At 43.9% G+C, this 18,931-nt stretch overlaps 1 protein-coding gene across 1 annotated transcript in view; it reads right to left on the bottom strand.

Moving 5' to 3' along the window:
- The window catches only part of cybb (cytochrome b-245, beta polypeptide (chronic granulomatous disease)), a 64,475-nt gene that overhangs the window by 32,309 nt on the left and 13,235 nt on the right, over positions 1-18,931 (bottom strand). Inside the window, exons 2-9 of the mRNA XM_086006617.1 lie at positions 15,310-15,405; positions 15,103-15,213; positions 9,283-9,367; positions 7,291-7,430; positions 6,111-6,292; positions 5,583-5,712; positions 5,381-5,473; positions 3,255-3,508 (exon numbers count right to left, since the gene is read on the bottom strand). Of these exons, the coding sequence (XP_085862743.1) occupies positions 3,255-3,508; positions 5,381-5,473; positions 5,583-5,712; positions 6,111-6,292; positions 7,291-7,430; positions 9,283-9,367; positions 15,103-15,213; positions 15,310-15,405 (1,091 nt within the window). The remainder of the gene's footprint in view (positions 1-3,254; positions 3,509-5,380; positions 5,474-5,582; positions 5,713-6,110; positions 6,293-7,290; positions 7,431-9,282; positions 9,368-15,102; positions 15,214-15,309; positions 15,406-18,931) is intronic.

The following is an 18,931-nucleotide window of genomic DNA, read 5'->3' as shown; positions in this document are numbered from 1 at the left end:
ATCAAGGAAAAAATTAATGGGCACTTGGAGAGGTTTAAGCTAATTAAGGAGAGCCAACATGGATTTGTAAAAGGCAGATCGTGCTTGACTAATCTAATTGAATTTTTTGATAAAGTAACAGGGAGGATTGATGAAGGGAATGCAATAAATGTTGTCTACATGGATTTTAGGAAGGCATTTGACAAAGTATCACATTGAAAGCTGGTTAACAAAATTGAGGCTCATGGAATAGGTGGATCAGTGGCAGCTTGGATAAAGAATTGGCTTAAGGATAGAAAACAGTGAGTTGTGGTAAATGGCTGTTTTTCAGACTGGAAGATGGTAGACAGTGTTCCCCAAGGGTCAGTGCTGGGGTCACTGCTTTTTTTGATATATATAAATGACCTGGATATTGGAATGCAGAGTAGAATTTCTAAATTTGCCGATGACACCAAACTTGGGGGTGTGGCAAACAGTGAAGATGATACCAATCGACTGCAACAGGACATAGAAAGGCTAGCAGAATGGGCAGACAAGTGGCAGATGGAATTTAATACAGAGAAGTGTGAGGTGATGCATTTTGGCAGAAGGAACAGGGAGAGGCAATATACACTTAATGGCACTGTTTTAAAGAGTGTGCGGGGACAGAGGGATCTGGGAGTTAATGTGCATAGGTCCCTAAGGTGGCAGGACATATTGTGAGAGTGGTTAGCAAAGCATATGGGATCTTGGGCTTCATAAATAGAGGTATTGAGTACAAAAGTTAGAGAAGTTATGCTGAAGCTTTATAAAGCGCTGGTTAGGCCGCAGCTGGAGTATTGCATCCAGTTCTGGTCACCACACTTTAGGAAGGATGTGAAAGCCCTTGAGAGGTTGCAGAGGAAATTTACCAGAATGGTTCCAGGGATGGGGGATCTTAGCTACAAGGACAGGTTGGAGATGCTGTATTTGTTTTCATTAGAGCAAAGGAGGTTGAGGGATGATTTGATAGAGGTGTACAAGATTATGATGGGTTTGGATAGGCTAGACGGGGAAAGGCTGTTCCCACTAGTTGATAATACAAGGACTAGGGGACACTGATTTAAGGTTGTGGGCAAGAGATATAGGGGGGACAGGAGGAAAAACTTTTTTACGCAACGAGTGGTGATGACCTGGAATTCGCTGCCGACGGAAGTGGTGGAAGCGGAGACAGTCAATGTTTTCAAGGGGAGACTGGATAGGCACTTGAGGGAAATAAACTTGCAGGGCTACGCGGATAGAGCGGGGGAATGGGTCTGACTGGATTGCTCTACAGAGAGCCAGCACGGACTCGATGGGCCGAATGGCCTCCTTCTGTGCCATTATGACTCTATGGGGGCGATTTTGCCAGCGCTCAGGGATCGCGTTTGGAGATGGGACTGTTGGCAAGATCAAAAAGATTGGCAGCCTCCAATCAATCTTCCCAGGAGTTGGGTCCCTGATTTGCGCAGGGACCCGACTCCTAGCGGCAGGAAGAGGATTATAGCCACTTAATTGCTGGTTAACAGGTAGTTAACAGGCAGTTAAGAGGCTTTTTCCAATTTTGACCCTTCTACTGCGGGCTTCCCAATGTCGGAAACCCCACCAGGGTTAAGTGTGGCATGCTGTGGGTCTACTGTAATGTTTGTGTATAGATGACAGCTGCAGAAGTGGTGTGAAGGATCCAATTGGACACTTGTGAGTTGCAGAGGTAAAAAAATGTTGGGAAAGTCATTTTTAATGTGTTTAGAATTTTCTGTACATGACAAGCTTTGAAGTGTTTGTGTAATCCCACCTCATTGGGAGAACCTCTCTCACCAGTGACAGATCGCTTCTGTAACCTCACCTGCAGCTGCCATCTGTTTTAGCCTAAGGAGAGAGTCACTGGAGAGCCAAGGTGCAAGGGCTCACCTTTGTACAGTGATTGTCAGTGTTTGCAGCACCTCAATGCTGTCAAACACTGAAAAATTAATCTGTCAAAAAAAATGGTGGTGGCCCTTTTAAGAAAACCGGCAGATGACGCATCATCAACTGACGTCATCTAACACTGGCTTTCTCTTAATTGGTTGGCAAGCCCGCAGGGCGGGCTTAACAAGGCCAATTGATGCAAAATAGCACCTGTGCGTCGGACGTCACTGGGGGTGGGACTAGAACCCAAAAGGCAGCAGTCCCGCCCCCAATGCGCCTCTTCAGGTAAGATCCCGGCCTTTGACTCTGTTAAAGCAGTGGGAAGAGGGGTTTCAGATAAACACATTAGTACACTTAGCCTACAGCATAATTTCAGGGTCACTGTGGGACTTAGTATTGCTCTGTATGTGAGGACTTCAGAGATCTAAAGTGTTAGTTTTAATTCCTGGGTGGGAAACTGGGGGGAGCTGCCGAACATTTCGCCTGGGTGTCTCTGTGGCAGGGCAACCTGGCCTCATTAACATCCTGCTGTCCAGCACCAACTGCCCACCCAAAACCGGTGTAAAGGGGCAGTTGGCTGGCTGCCGGCAGGAGAAGATTGAATGACCCAGAGGCCACCCACCGGCAATCAGATATGTCACAGGGTGGGGTGGGGTTCAGCAAGGTGTTGTGGGGAGAGGTGCCCAGGGCGGCAGAGGCCCAGGCTTTGCTTGTGGGGCCTAGAGGAAAAAAGATTGTTTTTTTACTTAATCTTTTGGGGACTTTACTGGGTGTCAGGCAGGTTTCTCTTGTCAAAGTGACTGCATGGTCATTCTGGCCAGTAGGCCATTAAAATTGCCTCGGGGTCCTACGTGAGCAATTTGACCCTGATTAGCATATATTAATGAGGCGTTTGGTCTGACTCGGATGGATGCCTCAACTGCCCAGCGTTAAAATCGCCATGGGATGGTATAGAAGTGGGGGCAGGGGGGGGGCGGGGAAGGGGGGGGCGGGGAAAGAGCCTCTCAATTTTAACTCCATCTGCCTGGTTTCCACCAGGTGGAGTGAATTAAAATCCCCCCTTGAGTATCTGTCTGAATTAGGTATAACCTAGCACTAGTTGTACTAGACTCCAAAGGAATGACTCTGTGATCCAGCACTCCCAGGAGGTTATGATCCTCATGGCGAGGGCATCTTGGATCATAGACATTTGGCTTGTGATTTCCAGAGCCCCACTCCCTGTTAGCACTGCTTCCTACTGGAAGTGCCAGTTTGGGGAAATCACTCCTCAAATATCTAATGGAATTTGCACTGTAATTTAATTTCTAAAACACCTTATTGGCTAGCAGAAATAACTTTAAATGGATATTTCAGTTTGCTGGTTCTCTCACCTGGGGATTTTCCAAGCTTCTCTGAATTCCTTTTGGTCTCCGCCACACACCTTGAACAAACTGTCTGTCCAGTCTCCCATTCTTCTCACATGAATGCTGAAGTGGTCTTCCTCTGGGGAAGAGGTCAATGTGAAAGGGTGCCACTCCAGCCTTGAAACCTTTGAGCATTGGACAAAAACGTACTGGCCAACCTCCATCTTAAATCCTCGCTTCTTCATCTGCAGCTCCAGCACCTTGGAGGGATGGGTAACAACCTATGGATAGAGATACACTGCTACAACTGTTTGAGCAAAAGACAATGAATTGTACAATTAAACACAATAGCAAGCAATTCCTTGCCAATTTTTATTCCCTTACATAAAGTTCTCATGTAATACAAATCTAACAGTCAAGAATTTGCTTTACCTTTCTTAATATCACAGAATCACAGAAACCCCACAGTGCAGATAGAGGCCATTTCGGCCCATCGAGCCTGCACCGACACATATCCCACCCGATCCCCGTAACCCCTACACCAACACATATCCCACCCTATCCCCGTAACCCCATGTATTTAATCCCCCTAACACTAAGGGTCAATTTTTATCATAGCCAATCAACCTAACCCGCACATCTTTGGACTGTGGGAGGAAACCGGAGCACCCGGAGAAAACCCACGCAAACACGGGGAGAATGTGCAAACTCCACACAGACAGTCACCCGAGGCCGGATTCGAACCCGGGTCCCTGGCACTGTGAGGCAACAGTGCTAACCACTATGCCACCATGCTGTAATAGTTTCAATATGAATAAGAAAATGAATGGGATTTGATATGCTGTTTTGTGGAGTATTTCTTATTGGCAGATTTTTGTCTTTTTTGTTAAAAAGAATTTTTCTAATTTTTTTTCTCTGTTCTCCTCAAGTGAAATAGCTTCCCAGATTGCAATGGAGGCTGGGCAACTGCTTCCAGACCGCTTCATATGCCACTCTAAAACTTGCTGCTAAGAGGTGCAAGGGATGTGCCAAAGGAAATTCTCCCTCTGCTTTCCCCTTGGCACTTTTTGTCAGGAAGCACCAAAATTCTACATTGTGCCTCTGCAGAACATCATGGCTTGGACTTTGCGGTCAGTGGTGAAGTGAAGGCGCGCGATGCTGAAGAAATCCGGCCACAAAGATCCAGCATGGATTTCAATTTTCTTGATGTTATTTTGATTCTGGCACCAACTCCAAGGGATCTCCGGCGTCCAGCAACAGTGATGTCATCAAGCAGGTTAAGCAACCAATCACACTGAAGAATTCTCACAGACAGCAAACCAGGAAGTAAAACGCACGGATTATAATCCACTTTTTATAAATTTTACAGAAGGCAAAATAAAGATTGGGACATACACATGGGATTAAGGTAGAAGCTGAAATACCATAAACAAACTTAAAATTTATTTTTAATTATATTAAAAACCTACAGAATTTTTATCATAATAGAAACATTTGACATTTCACAAATATAAAATTAATTTTTCAGGGCCAGAGAATTTGTTCAGCAGTAGTTATGACTTAGTACACTGTTAAAAACCCAGTTACCCCTCATTCAAAAGGTTTAACTTTTTTGGGGGGTTTTAACAGCAGAATTACAGCATAAAAGGGGAAGTTCACATCAGTTCAAGTGATTTCTAAAGATTGCCGTTTGCAGGGATTGCAACAACGCACCCTGTGGAGAAGCAGGGAATCATTGACAGCAACCTCTTGATTTCCTCGTTTAACTGCGCATGTGCAGAAGCCAGAAGTTGCTGTCAGTTTCACAGAGTAATGACAGTGCACACTGACAGTTTCGGCGTCATTACAATCGCAAAATCTGGGCCCATGACTTAGCTCGTGCACTCAATATACGGAGGATTACAGGTGATAACACAGATTCTACCATTCCATGACACAGTGCACTGTGCTGCAGTTCAGCACACAATTTTCCTGGTAGAGTTTACTAACTTTTGGTTTATTTCTGGAGATTAAAAACAAGGGTGCAACTACAAAAAATTCTCATTTGTCCCATCTCTTCACACACAAGTATTGGCCATAATGTTGAAAGAATTTGGGGTATGTGGCAATGCTGCACACTATCGAAGAAACATCAGTCATAAACATATGCTTACCTTTGTAACAACAACTTTCTGCTGGGATCGCCAAAATCGCACAAATCGCTCGCAGACGTACAGGACCATCGGACCGACCACCCATTTCCAAGTCTATAAGAGGATCAATTTGGTTAAGCAGGAAAGTGTGAATAAATAGTTTAATATGATTAAATTGTCTCAAAGAAATATTGTTTTAAAAGTACACTGAAGACATACGTACCATTGGTGGATTCCCTGAAAACTGAGGCATAGGACACTTTGTAACATTCCCCCATTGATTATACTTATCCTTGCAATAGGTGGCATTATGCTGCCTTAGACTGGTGTCTGTTTGACCACGAACAATTTGCCTGGTGATTTGAAGCAAAAAATACTTTCTTTGTGAGAAAGCTTTAAAGAGGCATTGGACTTGATTTTTAAATTAAATGTCAGTGTATGAAAGACCATTGAGCCTTGTCCCCTATTTTTAGAATGCTTTGCTACAGGTCTGCCTGGCATATGTCAGTTGCGAGTAAAAAAGGGAGTGGACTAGTCTGTCTGTGCACTTTAGGATGATCTACAAAACCCTGAAAGATCTGCAGCCATATTTAATACAATTAGCTCCTATTGTTTGTTGAAGGCTGGTATGGAGCATCCCATATTCTTCAGTGACCCTTTCTTCATTTTAAATCTAACAAATACACTAATGATGCTTATGTTAACCGTCAGATGCTATAAAAGACATACAATTTCCATGTACAATACATACCCAACTCCATGGATCACAAGCCCAGCAAAAAAGATCACAAAAAGGTGGTGAGTGTACCAGAAGACTTCAAAATATGATCTCCTGATAATTTCTGTTGATGACGTTATCATCAGTATCAGAGCCAGAGTGATGGCAACCCCACTCAACCCGGCCAAGGTTGTGAATGTCACTTTAGTGGGATTCTAGAAAGGAAAGACAGCAAATGTATAAACAACATGTTGACCAATAATTGAAACAAAAGGGAAAATTAGATGTCTCAGAAAGTAAGGGCAAAAAATAAAAACACTAATTCCTTTGGTTTAAATCTGACTCAACCTAGCTGGGTAAAGGTCTTTTAGGGTAGAAATTGGACCTCATTGCACCCATTTTGCAGGCATCCGACCCTATATAAGATCGGGTGATTTTTTCAGGCGTCCCTGCCGGCTGCCTAAAACAGGAATTGGCCCCTCACATATGTAACTGAGGAGCCTAACATCTGTTTTAGGTCCCCTCGGCTGAATAAAATATCGCAGAACAAAGTTTCTTGTTAAAATATTTAAAAAAAAATGATTACTGTGGAGCCAGGAGGAGCAGGAATGTTCACCCAACTACATTATTGCAATCGACCCCCAGTTGCCACTTAACTCCCTCCCATCCCCAGGTCTGCTGTCAATGAGGCAAGCAGCCCGACACTGATCCGCTTCAAATTGGCAAGTTACCAGTGGAGGTGCGGCAGGTGCTGGCCCAGTTTATGGGCTGGCCGCGGGCCTCTCGGTTCAGGCACGTGTTGTGGCCACATCACCATCTTCGTGCCCGAAACTAGGCGCTGATGAATTTATACCCCATTCTTTCTACCAACTGTAAGAGTCTTAAACAAGGTGAATTCTGGCCAGTCTCAACTCAGATCCAAGTGGACTTTGACACAAAATGGCACCAAACTGTTAATCAGACTCAGAACCAGATGTTTCCCAATTTGCCCTCTGAGAGCGAGCCTCCTGTTGATCAACTTAGAGAGCTGCACCCACAAGAGAACCTTTAGAAAGACAATTGTCTGGAGATGGTAAAAACAGTAGTTCGTGAGAAAATTGAAATTCTTATTACTTTTTGTATAATTTCTGCTGAAATGAGCACATCGCCTTTAGAGTTTAGCAACTATTACAGCTGCAACTTAATTAGACATCAATAGAATATTGAAGATTACCGTCGTGTTGGATCGAATTGGATTCAGATAACTTCCATTGCTTCCCACTTTAGACAAAGCTGCATTAAGTGGTCCACTTTCATCTAGCTGGCAGTTCATAAATCGCTCAAAGTTGAATAAATGTGCAATGATGTGAATGACTGTGAAGGAAGTGATGCACAGTCTGTCATAAATATTGCAATGTATAGATAATAATCAAGAAAAATGCGATTAATGTATTGTGCAAAGACATTGTACACTATTCAGATAATAATGAGCAATATATGGCCAATGAAGTCACCTCAATCCATGGTTCTGAATCCATTATTTAACATTTTTATATCAAAATCTGATACATAATCAGAATGGCACAGCCTGATTCCTTGTAGTCCAGTGCATATTGCACTGTTGATTTTTTTTAGATAGTACACTACAGCTGTAAAATACGACCAAGTGTTACAAAGAATATTGTAATGTTATAGCCAAGCATCGGTGCTGTTCTTAATCTTAAGTTTACACTTGTAATGTGTGAGAAAAATCTTATCCTCTTCTCAATGACATCACTCCCTTTAGATTGGTGCTTAGCGGAAATGAAAAAATAGTGAGCAGAGAACAATGATAATAATGTCAAACAAAAGCAAAATACTGCGGATGCTGGATATCTGAAATAAAAACAGAAAATGCTAGAAACACTCCGCAGGTCAAGGCAGCATCTCTGCAGCGGGAAACAGTGCTAATGGCTCCGATATTTACGGGGAGTCGGGGAGGTGGGTGAGGCTGAAAATGGCCGAAGAACCCGGCAAGGTCGGGGATGCAAAGGTCCTGCTGAATTTAACAGCAGGACCCCATTAACATATTTTAGGCCCGTTTCCTGCCTGGCAGCCGGCCAAATGGACAGCCTGACCAGTGGGAGGGAGGGAACACCAGTGACAGGAGGCCGCAGTCTGGGACCCTTGGGGACGGTCCCCAGACATTGGGAGGTTGCAGAGGCCCACAATCGGGAGGGCTGGGATGGGGGGACGCTGGCGATTGGGGCTGGCGGAGGCCGACCGCTTCCTTGAGGGGTCTAGGGGGTGCACTCCTGCTCCTCCTGGCCGCAAGGCGTGCTGTTAGAGGCATTTATACTGTGGAGCTGGCAGCTCTCAACTCCCCTTCACTGCCAAGTTTCGCGACTCCTGGGAAACCCGTGCAGCAACAGTAAATTTTAAATCAGGTCCCCAATTGCAGTGTGGAAGCCTGATTTAAATATGTTAATATGCTATTAAAAAGGCGGCAGGCATGTGTACGATGGGTTGGGGTCTCGTTCCCTGTATTTAACTCTTTAGCACACCTCACCAACCCTCTCCCGCCCGTCGTGAGGGGTTAATATCAAGGCCAATATTTCAGGTTGATGACCTTTCATCAGAACTGAAGTCACAGCTTATTCTCCTTTCAGTGTTGCAGTAATATCTAGCAGCTGAGGGATTGAATTATTAGTCTTAATAATATGGTCAATTCTTCTGTGTAGCACATAGGCATGCCTTCTGATTTCAGGATTAAATCTGATAATTATCCCCAAAAAATACATTCAAAAATTAGGATTAAACACTATAAAACCTGGAAACATCAATGTTGTCATATTGCAATCATGGTTGTCTTCGTGCTTGGTGCAGGGAGTACTTCGTCTACACTTGATATGAACGGACAGCATTGATACAGATTGTACTTTCAGTCACCTGCATTACTTACACAAGGCTGAGTGAAGTTCCTTGGAGGAGAAGCCTTGATGTTGCAGCTAGTGGTCCTTTTAGTATTATACTTTGTTGCAAAGCATTTGATTAGTTCCTTCCAAAATTGTTTGATTGATTAAATCCAAAGGTTAATGATTATGAACATTCCAAAAAAGCTCATATTTGTTGCAACTGATTTCATCTGATTTCTTGACTTGAATTCAGGAAGAAATAAACCCCAAAGATCAAAAGGCTTAAGAATAAAACAAGCTACAATGGTGTAAAACAGCTCTCTTTCATTTACCTGTGTGGAGGGCAATCATGTAAGCGACCAGCTTATGGAAGGAGATGTTCTTGTCCAGTGGTCTTCTGAGAGTTCGCCTGCAACACTTTAAATTAAAACAGATGTTACAAAATACAGTGACAGGAGGGTGGTATCAGCATCGCCCAGAACATGTACAGCCCCAAATCAATAGCACCAGAAGTCCTGTCTCAGTTTTTCCCTCTTGAGTTTCCTGTTACGTTGTCAATAATTGTTTGTCTCTCTCTCTGAATGTAATGGGGACTAGATCAGACAAATTTTCAAGTAGTGCCCATTTATAATCATTGCAGCGAAGCTTTAGTCACATCAGTAACCGCATAACCCAAGCAGTGTGGCAGAGATCCTGTGCCTCTATTGAATTTTATTCCAGTAGCCAAAACAATGGCCCGGATATTGCGGTCAGCGGCGAACAAATGGCACCAGCCTATCATTACGCTTGCACTTGCCCACAGACTTTCTGTGGGCTTTTGCACTGGAACTTGCTGTAATTAGAGAGCCATTTTTGCATGGTGCCCTCTACAGTGGATCCGGGACCTGTGTGAACAGAGCCAGCAACTGTGTATCTCCTTAACCAATCAGATCGAAGAATCGTTACTGAGACACACAAGGCTGAATTTTGCCGGTGCTCAGAGGGCGGGTTTGGAGGCGGGTCCGCTGTCAAAATAGCAAAGATTGACAACGGGTAGGAAACCCGCTGTCAACCCGCCTCCACGCGAGTCTCCCACCAAGCGGCGGGGAGACAATTGAGATCATTAAATGGCTTGTTAACAGCCAATTCAATGCTATTTTGAGGCTACCTTCCAATTTTACGTGCTCCCCACGGGTTACCCGCTGCTCAGGGAACACGCCAGCTCACCCTGTCGTGAGTTGAGTCTGCTTTGATGTATCTGATAAGCTGACAACTGCAGAAGTGGTGTAAAGGATGTTATGTTGCAGATGTTCAGTTTCAGAGCGCATAAACTGTTGGTTGCTGCATTTGTAAGATATATAGAGATTTCTTTAGCTTGCAAGTGTTTAGAGCCAACTGTATGTCCAGTGCCACCTCATTGGAACAACCTCACTCACCATTGACAGATCGTTTCTGTCATCTCACCTGCCACTGACATCGATTGCAGCAACATCGGTGCCCTAGAAACTATCTCACCTTGCTCTTCTGAATCCTTCCATGGTCAGCCCCAGCACCAACATCACCAACAACAACACCAACCTTCTTCACCATCACCTGATGCTGCACAGGACACAGGGCATCAGCCCTGACAACATTGCTGCTCAGGAGGCCAGCAATGGCATCACCATGGCCAGATTTACTTCACTTGACGCTGTTAACCCTGGCTGCCACATGATGCGCCAAGTTGACACCACCCCACACCAGCACCATAAAGCATCCCTATAACGTCCAAGCCATTCCATGCACACTCATCACTCTAGTGGGGGGGGGGGGGGGGAGGAAGTTATGTCTCAACATTCATTGGATCTCAGTAGACACTTCTCAAGATGCGCACAGATCTGTCCAATATGGTGAAGTGTTGAAAATATAGATTTCACTGTATAACAACACATTATCAGAAACTTCACATGAACATTGGCTAAATCTCCAAGTGCTTACCCTTGTGTGTTGTTAGTTGGTATGCTTGCAGTAGGATGTGGGTGAGTGTGAGTTGTGGCTAGTGAGATGGGGAAGTGATAATGTAGCTAGAGAGGGATGGGTGGAGGTGCAAGATAAGTTGGTGTGAGTAAGGTTGTGCAGGAGTAGGGTCTAGAAGGCAGAGTGATGGGGATGTGATGAGTGGCACAGCAGGATGAGTTTGAGTGTGGCATTGCAGTAACGTTTCGTGATCTACTGAGATCATTGAAAGGTTTGCGCCACTGCAGCCAGGCACTCCTGATGACATCCCTGCTTGTGGCCTCCTCTACAATGTGCAACCAGACTGCGTTGATCTCCTGGAGAGGTCTCTTCCGCCCATGGGAAGGAAAGAGAATCTCCCTGTGTGCTGTGACTTCCTCCATAAGCATATAGAGGGAGTCATGGGAGAGCCTGGGTGCAGCCGTGCACCTCTGTGCGGTGCTTGTCAGTGTGTGCAGCACCTCAATGCTGTAGAACACTGACAGCACAACTGTCAAAATCAATGTGGCCGTGGTCCCTTTAAGGCTGATGACGCGTCATCAAATGATGTCATCAAACCCACTTAATTGGCCAGGAACCCCGCAAGGCGGGCTTAACAAGGCCAATCTGCGGAAAATCTTTTTGAGAGAGTGGCTGCAGACAGGAGTGGGACAGGAACCCGCCATCCAACTATCCCGCCACCATAGGGAAAATCCAACCCAAGGAGTCTGAACCAGGAAGTGTCAGTTAAAATAGTTAATTCAATGTCATATCATGTACAGCAAATGAAATAAAGAGAAGGAAAGGAAGATGGGATTAAGAGAGAGAGAGAGATAAAAGAGGCAGAAAGAAAATGTTCAAAAATAAATTATTTTTTATTTTTTTGAATCTCCAACAATAATTAGAATCTGAAGGAATGAGACTCCACACTTGTAAAAGTTAATTTTCAGTGCCAGAGAGGGTGTTTGGCAGTAATTATGACTTAGCACGCCGTTAAAAATTTACTTACACTTGAATGGACAAGGTGTGGAGATGCCGGTGTTGGACTGGGGTGGACAAATGTAAGAAATCACACAACACCGGGATATGGACCCACGGCGAAGAATCACTGAAAAGACTACATGATAACATCAACAAGTTCCATCCCACCATCAAACTCACCATGGACTACTCCTCAGAATCGGTTTCATTCTTGAACACACGAATCTCCATCAAAGATGGACACCTCAACACTTCACTCTACCGCAAGCCCACGGACAACCTCACGATGCTCCACTTCTCCAGCTTCCACCCTAACCACGTTAAAGAAGCCATCCCCTATGGACAAGCCCTGCGAATACACAGGCTCTGCTCAGACGAGGAGGAACGCGATGGACACCTACAGACGCTGAAAGACGCCCTCGTAAGAACGGGATATGACGCTCGACTCGTCGATCGACAGTTCCGACGGGCCGCAGCAAAAAATCACATAGACCTCCTCAGAAGACAAACACGGACACAACCAACAGAGTACCCTTCGTCGTCCAGTACTTCCCCGGAGCGGAGAAACTACGCCATGTTCTTCGCAGCCTTCAACATGTCATCGATGACGATGAACACCTCGCTAAGGCCATCCCCACGTCTCCACTACTCGCCTTCAAACAGCCGCCTAACCTCAAACAGACCATCGTTCGCAGCAAATTACCCAGCTTTCAGGAGAACAGCGACCATGACACCACACAACCCTGCCACAGCAACCTCTGCAAGATATGCCAGATCATCAACACAGATACCATCATCACACGTGAGGACACCACCCACCAGGTACATGGTACATACTCATGTGACTCGGCCAACGTTGTCTACCTCATATGTTGCAGGAAAGGGTGCCCCGGAGCATGGTACATCAGCGAGACCATGCAGACACTGCGACAACGGATGAACGGACACCACGCAACAAATGCCAGGCAGGAGTGTTCCCTCCCAGTTAGGGAACACTTCAGCAGTCAAGGACATTCAGCCTCCGATCTTTGGGTAAGCATTCTCCAAGGCGGCCTTCGAGACACACGACAACGCAAAATCGTCGAGCAGAAACTGATAGCCAAGTTCCGCACCCATGAGGACGGCCTCAACCGGGATCTTAGGTTCATGTCACGCTACATGTAACCCCACCTGACGTAGGGTCATCCAGACTCGAGTCGTCGTTGGCTTGTTCTCGCCACACAGATGCGGCCAGACCTGCTGTGATTTCCAGCAAAAAAAATGTTTTTTTTCTGTTTTTCTGTTTTTCATACAGACCCCAGCATCTGCAACATTTGACCCCTTGTGACCCCACCTCATTGTTCTTTGATGTAATGTTTTTCTGACTGACCTGTTTGGACACCATTTACACCTTTGATTGCTGTGATTATCTCTCTGCCGAGGTGTTATAAATGGCAGTTAGAAAGATTACCTGTAAACATCTGACATTATTCTCTGACTATATAAGCTGTGTTTTTATGCATCTCTCCACTTCACCTGACGAAGGAGCAGCACTCCGAAAGCTTGTGATTTCAAATAAAGCTGTTGGACTATAACCTGGTGTTGTGTGATTTCTTACATTTGAATAGACAAGCCCTAACTTTATCTGGCGTGTTTAGTGTGTATTTATCATGTAAGTACAGCAACTTCATGCCATTCCATGTAAATCAATGCTGAGTCTCTCGACAAGATACTGGTACAGCTCAACTTGTGGTGGAGCACAGCAACTCTGACAGCAACTTCAAGATTTCCATGTTTAACTGTGCATGTGCGGTCACCAGAAGTTGCTGTCTGATTTCTACTTTAATAACGGTGAACGCTGTTAGCCTCTACTGCAAAATCCAATGCATATTCTGCACCTGGTCTCTTTTGATGTATTATGATTGAAAGACTGCAGGTGCGAGCAGGAAGGGGTAAAAATGGCAGGAGGGCGGTATCCCCTGCCTTCCCGCAGCATTCCCACCCCCTGCAATTTTAACTCTCGGGTTAAGCAGGGAGCTGGCAGCAATTCTAGCAAAGCTTTTTGCTGATCGTTTTAAAAGGAAAATGGTAACCAATATGTCTCCTGTACCACCGTTCTATTTTTGTTTACTGAAAAGGAGTAGAGGTGAAATACTCTCATAAATGAAACACTATTGTTTGGAAGTATCCTGCATAATCATGCTTCCAGCTCTCCCAACTGTTTAGTGAGTAAATGTCGTGCAATTTAAAATATTACAGCACAGAAACAAGCCATCTCATTAAATCTGCATTGGTGTTTTTCTCCACATAAATCACCTAGCCTAATCCCACTCTTCTACTCGCTCTCAATACCCTTTGATATTCCTCTCTTTCAAGCAACTACCTAATTCCTTTTTAAACAACTTGCAGCTTACAATTTCAAATTTTTACCTCCCCTTTAATATTCTTTAATCTGCCCTTTAAAAGACTGGTCACTTGGGGCAAGAAATTGGAGGGACTCTTGCATCCATGGTATCATTCTTCGATATTAATCAGTGTCTTCAATGGATGAGGAAAAAATTAGATAAAGTACTTCTGTCTTGAGGTACTGTAGTTGGCTACTGAAGTAAAAATAATTAATAGATTAAATATTAGGAACAGAAATAATCCACGTCAACAGCACAGTGATGCGACTTTGTGGTGTTCTTATGTTTTGTGCCTTGGCTGGTATTGCAGAATTTTACCTGTGATTTCCAGATTTCAGCTGAGTGAGACACCAAGCACTGAAACTGAAAATCAGGAGGAAAATCTTGCAGAGCTTCTTTCAGGCTATTTCCGATGACTGCATCAAAAGTACCAGTGGGAGGAGCCTGAAAGCTCGTCACTTGCCCACCTTCTCAACTCAGAAACAGTACAAGTTGTTACATCGTTATATTATCACATCGTTAAATGGAACTACTTGTTACACTGTTATATGGAACTACTTTGGTTAGTGCATTTATACTGCTATGTGGCACACTGTGTCAGGCAGTGCACAGTCGGACATCTTGTATCACTCCGCACCATGCGGCAGCAACATCATGAAAGCACTGAGTAAAATCTGTAAACTAAAATGAGTTAAAAGTGTCTGTATTACATAGTAATAACAACACAAGGGGACACAACACAAGTGACTTAAAGACAGGGGCTGAAAAAAATATTAAAAAGGCTGAAAAATGTACACATTTTTGTACGATCATACAGATATTTTAAGCTCTTACCCCACATGATCCTCTCATGAATGACAACAGATTTCGGCACACTGGCAGCAGGATCAGCATGCAGTTAAAGTTCAAACATGCAGCAGGCGCTCGAGCCCATGCCAGAGCAGGCTAAATAAATAAAAAGAAACACACATGAGCAACAGTGGATATACAGGAAAGAAACTGCCATCCAAAATCGTGGTGTCTTAAGGCATGCAAACTTACTCCAACGAGCTCTCGTGTGTAATAAAACTTTTCTCCAGCTTCATACACGAAAAAGTAATGCACAAAGATAAAAGCATTTAATCCAAGCCACACCAGCTGCAAACAAAGAGAAATGAACACAGTAAGAAATCATGTCACATAGGGCTGAGTGAAAGATTGGCCCGTAATTTCCGATTGTAGGCCTCCCGCGGGCGGAGGCCTGCGATCTGGAAAAATCTGCGCCCTTACCTGAGGGCTCCCGGGACGCACACACTTCCATTGCTGGGCCTCTCCAATCTCCAAGTGTGCAGGACCCACGTATCCCAGAGGCGCAGGTAGTTCGCAGCGTCCCTGGGATCACGTGGGCCATGGGGAGCCAATCACAGAAGGGAATCTACCGTCATACATTTGACAGGAAGACCCGTCAAATATATGAATGGAGATCAATGAAAAAACATAGTAAAACTTTAAATAAATTTTTAAAAAACATCATATTTTTAAAATGACTTGAAATTACAATAAATTAAGTATTTTAAACAAAAATTTAATTTTTTGAAAAAAATAATTAAGTTTTTTACAGGGCTAAAAATAAACTTACCTTTTTTAAAGTATTTTTAAATGATAAATCGGTGAAAATAATTTTTTAAAAACTTTTTTCAACTCTTATCCTGGTAAAAGCAGGCCTTACGCCTGCTTTTACCAGGTGTAAGAATTGTATGGGTTTTCTGCGGGCGGAGGGTCTCCAAAAAGCGGAACTATCTGCCTGAAGAGGCCCTGCTCCAGGGCAGCTGGAGGATCTGTCAAGAGCTTTCTTGGCAGATCGGAAATGCCGGTTTTCAGTGCATGCACAGTGCATGCCTGAAACCGGCATTTCCGATGTCCCTACGGGTGGGTACACAGTGCGTACACACCCGCAAGGATCGGAATATCTGGGCCATTATATTCTAGCCTTCTGTGGCCCAACTTCTATCTCCATTGCAACCTTTTTCTCTCTCTATTTTGTTGATATTATTATGGTCATTGCTCCTCTGAACTCAACTTTCTCGTTCCCCTGTAAGCTTCACGTCCAGCATCTTACATCAACCATCCTGCTCCCTGCATCCTCACCGCGGCAGATTCTTATCTATACCAAATGGGCGTAAAACATCACCTTGATGGTGCTCAGAACAGGAATTTAGGGAGGGAGGATTGCACACCCATAACAGGTCCTGCCCAATTTTCCCTCCATTTAAATTAATGGAGGAAAAATCACGTGGGCTGCGTTACATTGCAGTGCAATCCTCCTCATCCAATTTTCCTCATGGCACTCGGTCCAGTCAGTAACACATGCGCAGGCGGTACAGAGAAAAATCTACCCCATTATGTGGAAATCCGGGCTCGTTGCACCCTCTTCAACTCTAACTGATTGTTTCCCAGAACCTCGGAACTGTGGGTTTTCTCCCCCCACCTCTCCCCGCAGTATTCCTTGCTTCATGCAACCTCCAGGCTTCTGAAACTCAAGCGTGATGTCACCAGGCACTATTTCTTGATTTATCTTGTCTTATCGCCTCCTCTTTTTAGACTTGGTGGTGTCCTAAGGTTTTACCCTAGGTTTCTTAATAAAAAAAAAGAATTATAGTACCTTAAACTGTGGGACTAAAAATCACTTTTAATTTATGAGAAAGGAACAATTTTCATTGAAGTACTTTTCCAATTCAACACTTAACAAAAGATCCATGATGCTTGTCATGAATCTTATCATTCATGAAGAAATGACTCATGAAGTAACACTGGGCGGCCAGCTGGTGGCGCTGTCCAAGGAGTATAAATACTCGGGCGTGGGCCCAGCTTGCTCAGGATGTTTTTGTAACCAGGAACTAGTGATGTAACTAGAATCTCATGGTTGTGAAACAGTTGATTAAAGCCTTGTTTTATACTCAAACCAAGTGCTCAGTAGTCCTTTTACAACAATGCTGAGCGCCAGATAGCAGCGACAAAAATAACAAGATGCGGAGTAAGTTTCTATTTACAGTGAAGGTGAAGCGAAATAACTTTTTTTTAAATTTAGAAAACCCTTGTCGTCTGTCATATGCAGTGTTAGGCTGAGTGATATTTTTGTACTCAGGCACCCCAATATAACAGCTATTGAAAAATGCCAAATAAAATATTAGAAATCTGACTGATCTTTCTCATGCTGATCCCTGGATCTAAATGTAAGCAATATTTCCTATCAGCAGCTCAGTGAGGCATGCTACAATTTTGGCATTCTAAGGGCAGTTTTAAGAACATAGGAACGTAGGAACAGGAGTAGGTCATTCAGTCCCCTGAGCCTATTCCGCCATTCAGTGTGATCATGGCTGATCTAGTTTAACTCCATCTACCCGCCTTGATTCTGTAACCCTTAATACCCTTGCCCAGCAAAAAACTATCACTCTCAGTTTTGACATTTTCAATTGACCTAACTTCAACAGCTTTTTGGGGGAGAGAGTTCCAGATTTCCACTACTCTTTATGTGAAGAAATGCTTCCTGACATCACCCCTGAATGGCCTAGCTATAATTTTAAGGTTATGCCCCTTTGTTCTGGGCTCCCCACACCAGAGGAAATAGTTTCTCTCTATCTACCCTATCAACTCCTTTAATCATCTTAAACACCTCAATTCGATCACCCCTTAATCTTCTAAACTCATGGTAATATAAGCTTAGTCTACGCAACTTGTTCACATAATTTAACTCTTTTAGTACGTATTCAATGCTATAGACAGCTATACACAAGCACATGTTTCCTATTCCTGATTCCTGGGATGAGAGGGTTGTCCTATGAGAGATTGTGTAGAATGGGCCGATACTCTCTGGAGTTTAGAAGAATGAGAGGTGATCTCATTGAAACATACAAGATTCTGAGGGGCATTGACAGGGTAGATGCTGAGAGGTTGTTTCCCCTGGCTGGAGAGTCTAGAACTAGGGGGCATAGTCTCAGGATAAGGGGTCGGCCATTTAAGACTGAGATGAGGAAGAATTTCTTCACTCAGAGGGCTGTGAATCTTTGGAATTCTCTACCCCAAAGGGCTGTGGATGCTGAATCGTTGCTTATATTCAAGGCTGGGATCAATAGATTTTTGGACTCTAGGGGAATCAAGGGATATGGAGATCGAGTGGGAAAGTGGAGTTCAGGTTGAAAATCAGCCATGATCTTATTGAATGGCGGAGCAGGCTCGAGGGGCCGTATGGCCTACTCCTGCTCCTAATTCTTATGTTCTTATGTTTTTATCTTCTATAAACTAAAAATTGACCTTATGCACAAAATAGCTAGGATAGCGAGTCTACAGGTGAACAATATATACTTTTAACATTGTGGTATTCACTGGACGTAGTATGGATACCACCGTACATTTCTGATTGTAAACCCCATGCTGACATATCTTATGGCTCAGGCTGAAAACTATGAATGAAGTTTAGTGAGAAGTAAGATTAAAAAGAACTAAGAACAAACAGATTCACATAAACTGCAATAACTCTTCAGTAACTTTGGAGCGTACATCCTTGAAGAGAAGCTTTGAGTGGGACTGAACTCTTATAGGGTGCTCCATCAATCATCTATATATATAAAAGAATAGATCTGTCTGTCTGTCTATCTGTCTGTCTGTCTATCTGTCTGTCTGTCCT

Source organism: Somniosus microcephalus, chromosome 14, assembly GCF_052327205.1.
Source record: "Somniosus microcephalus isolate GS21.2 chromosome 14, FLI_Smic_1.0, whole genome shotgun sequence".
In the NCBI taxonomy this organism is placed as follows: Eukaryota; Metazoa; Chordata; class Chondrichthyes; order Squaliformes; family Somniosidae; genus Somniosus; species Somniosus microcephalus.
The sequence above is the reverse complement of the archived record's forward strand: the minus strand, read 5'-3'. Positions and strand labels throughout refer to the sequence as shown.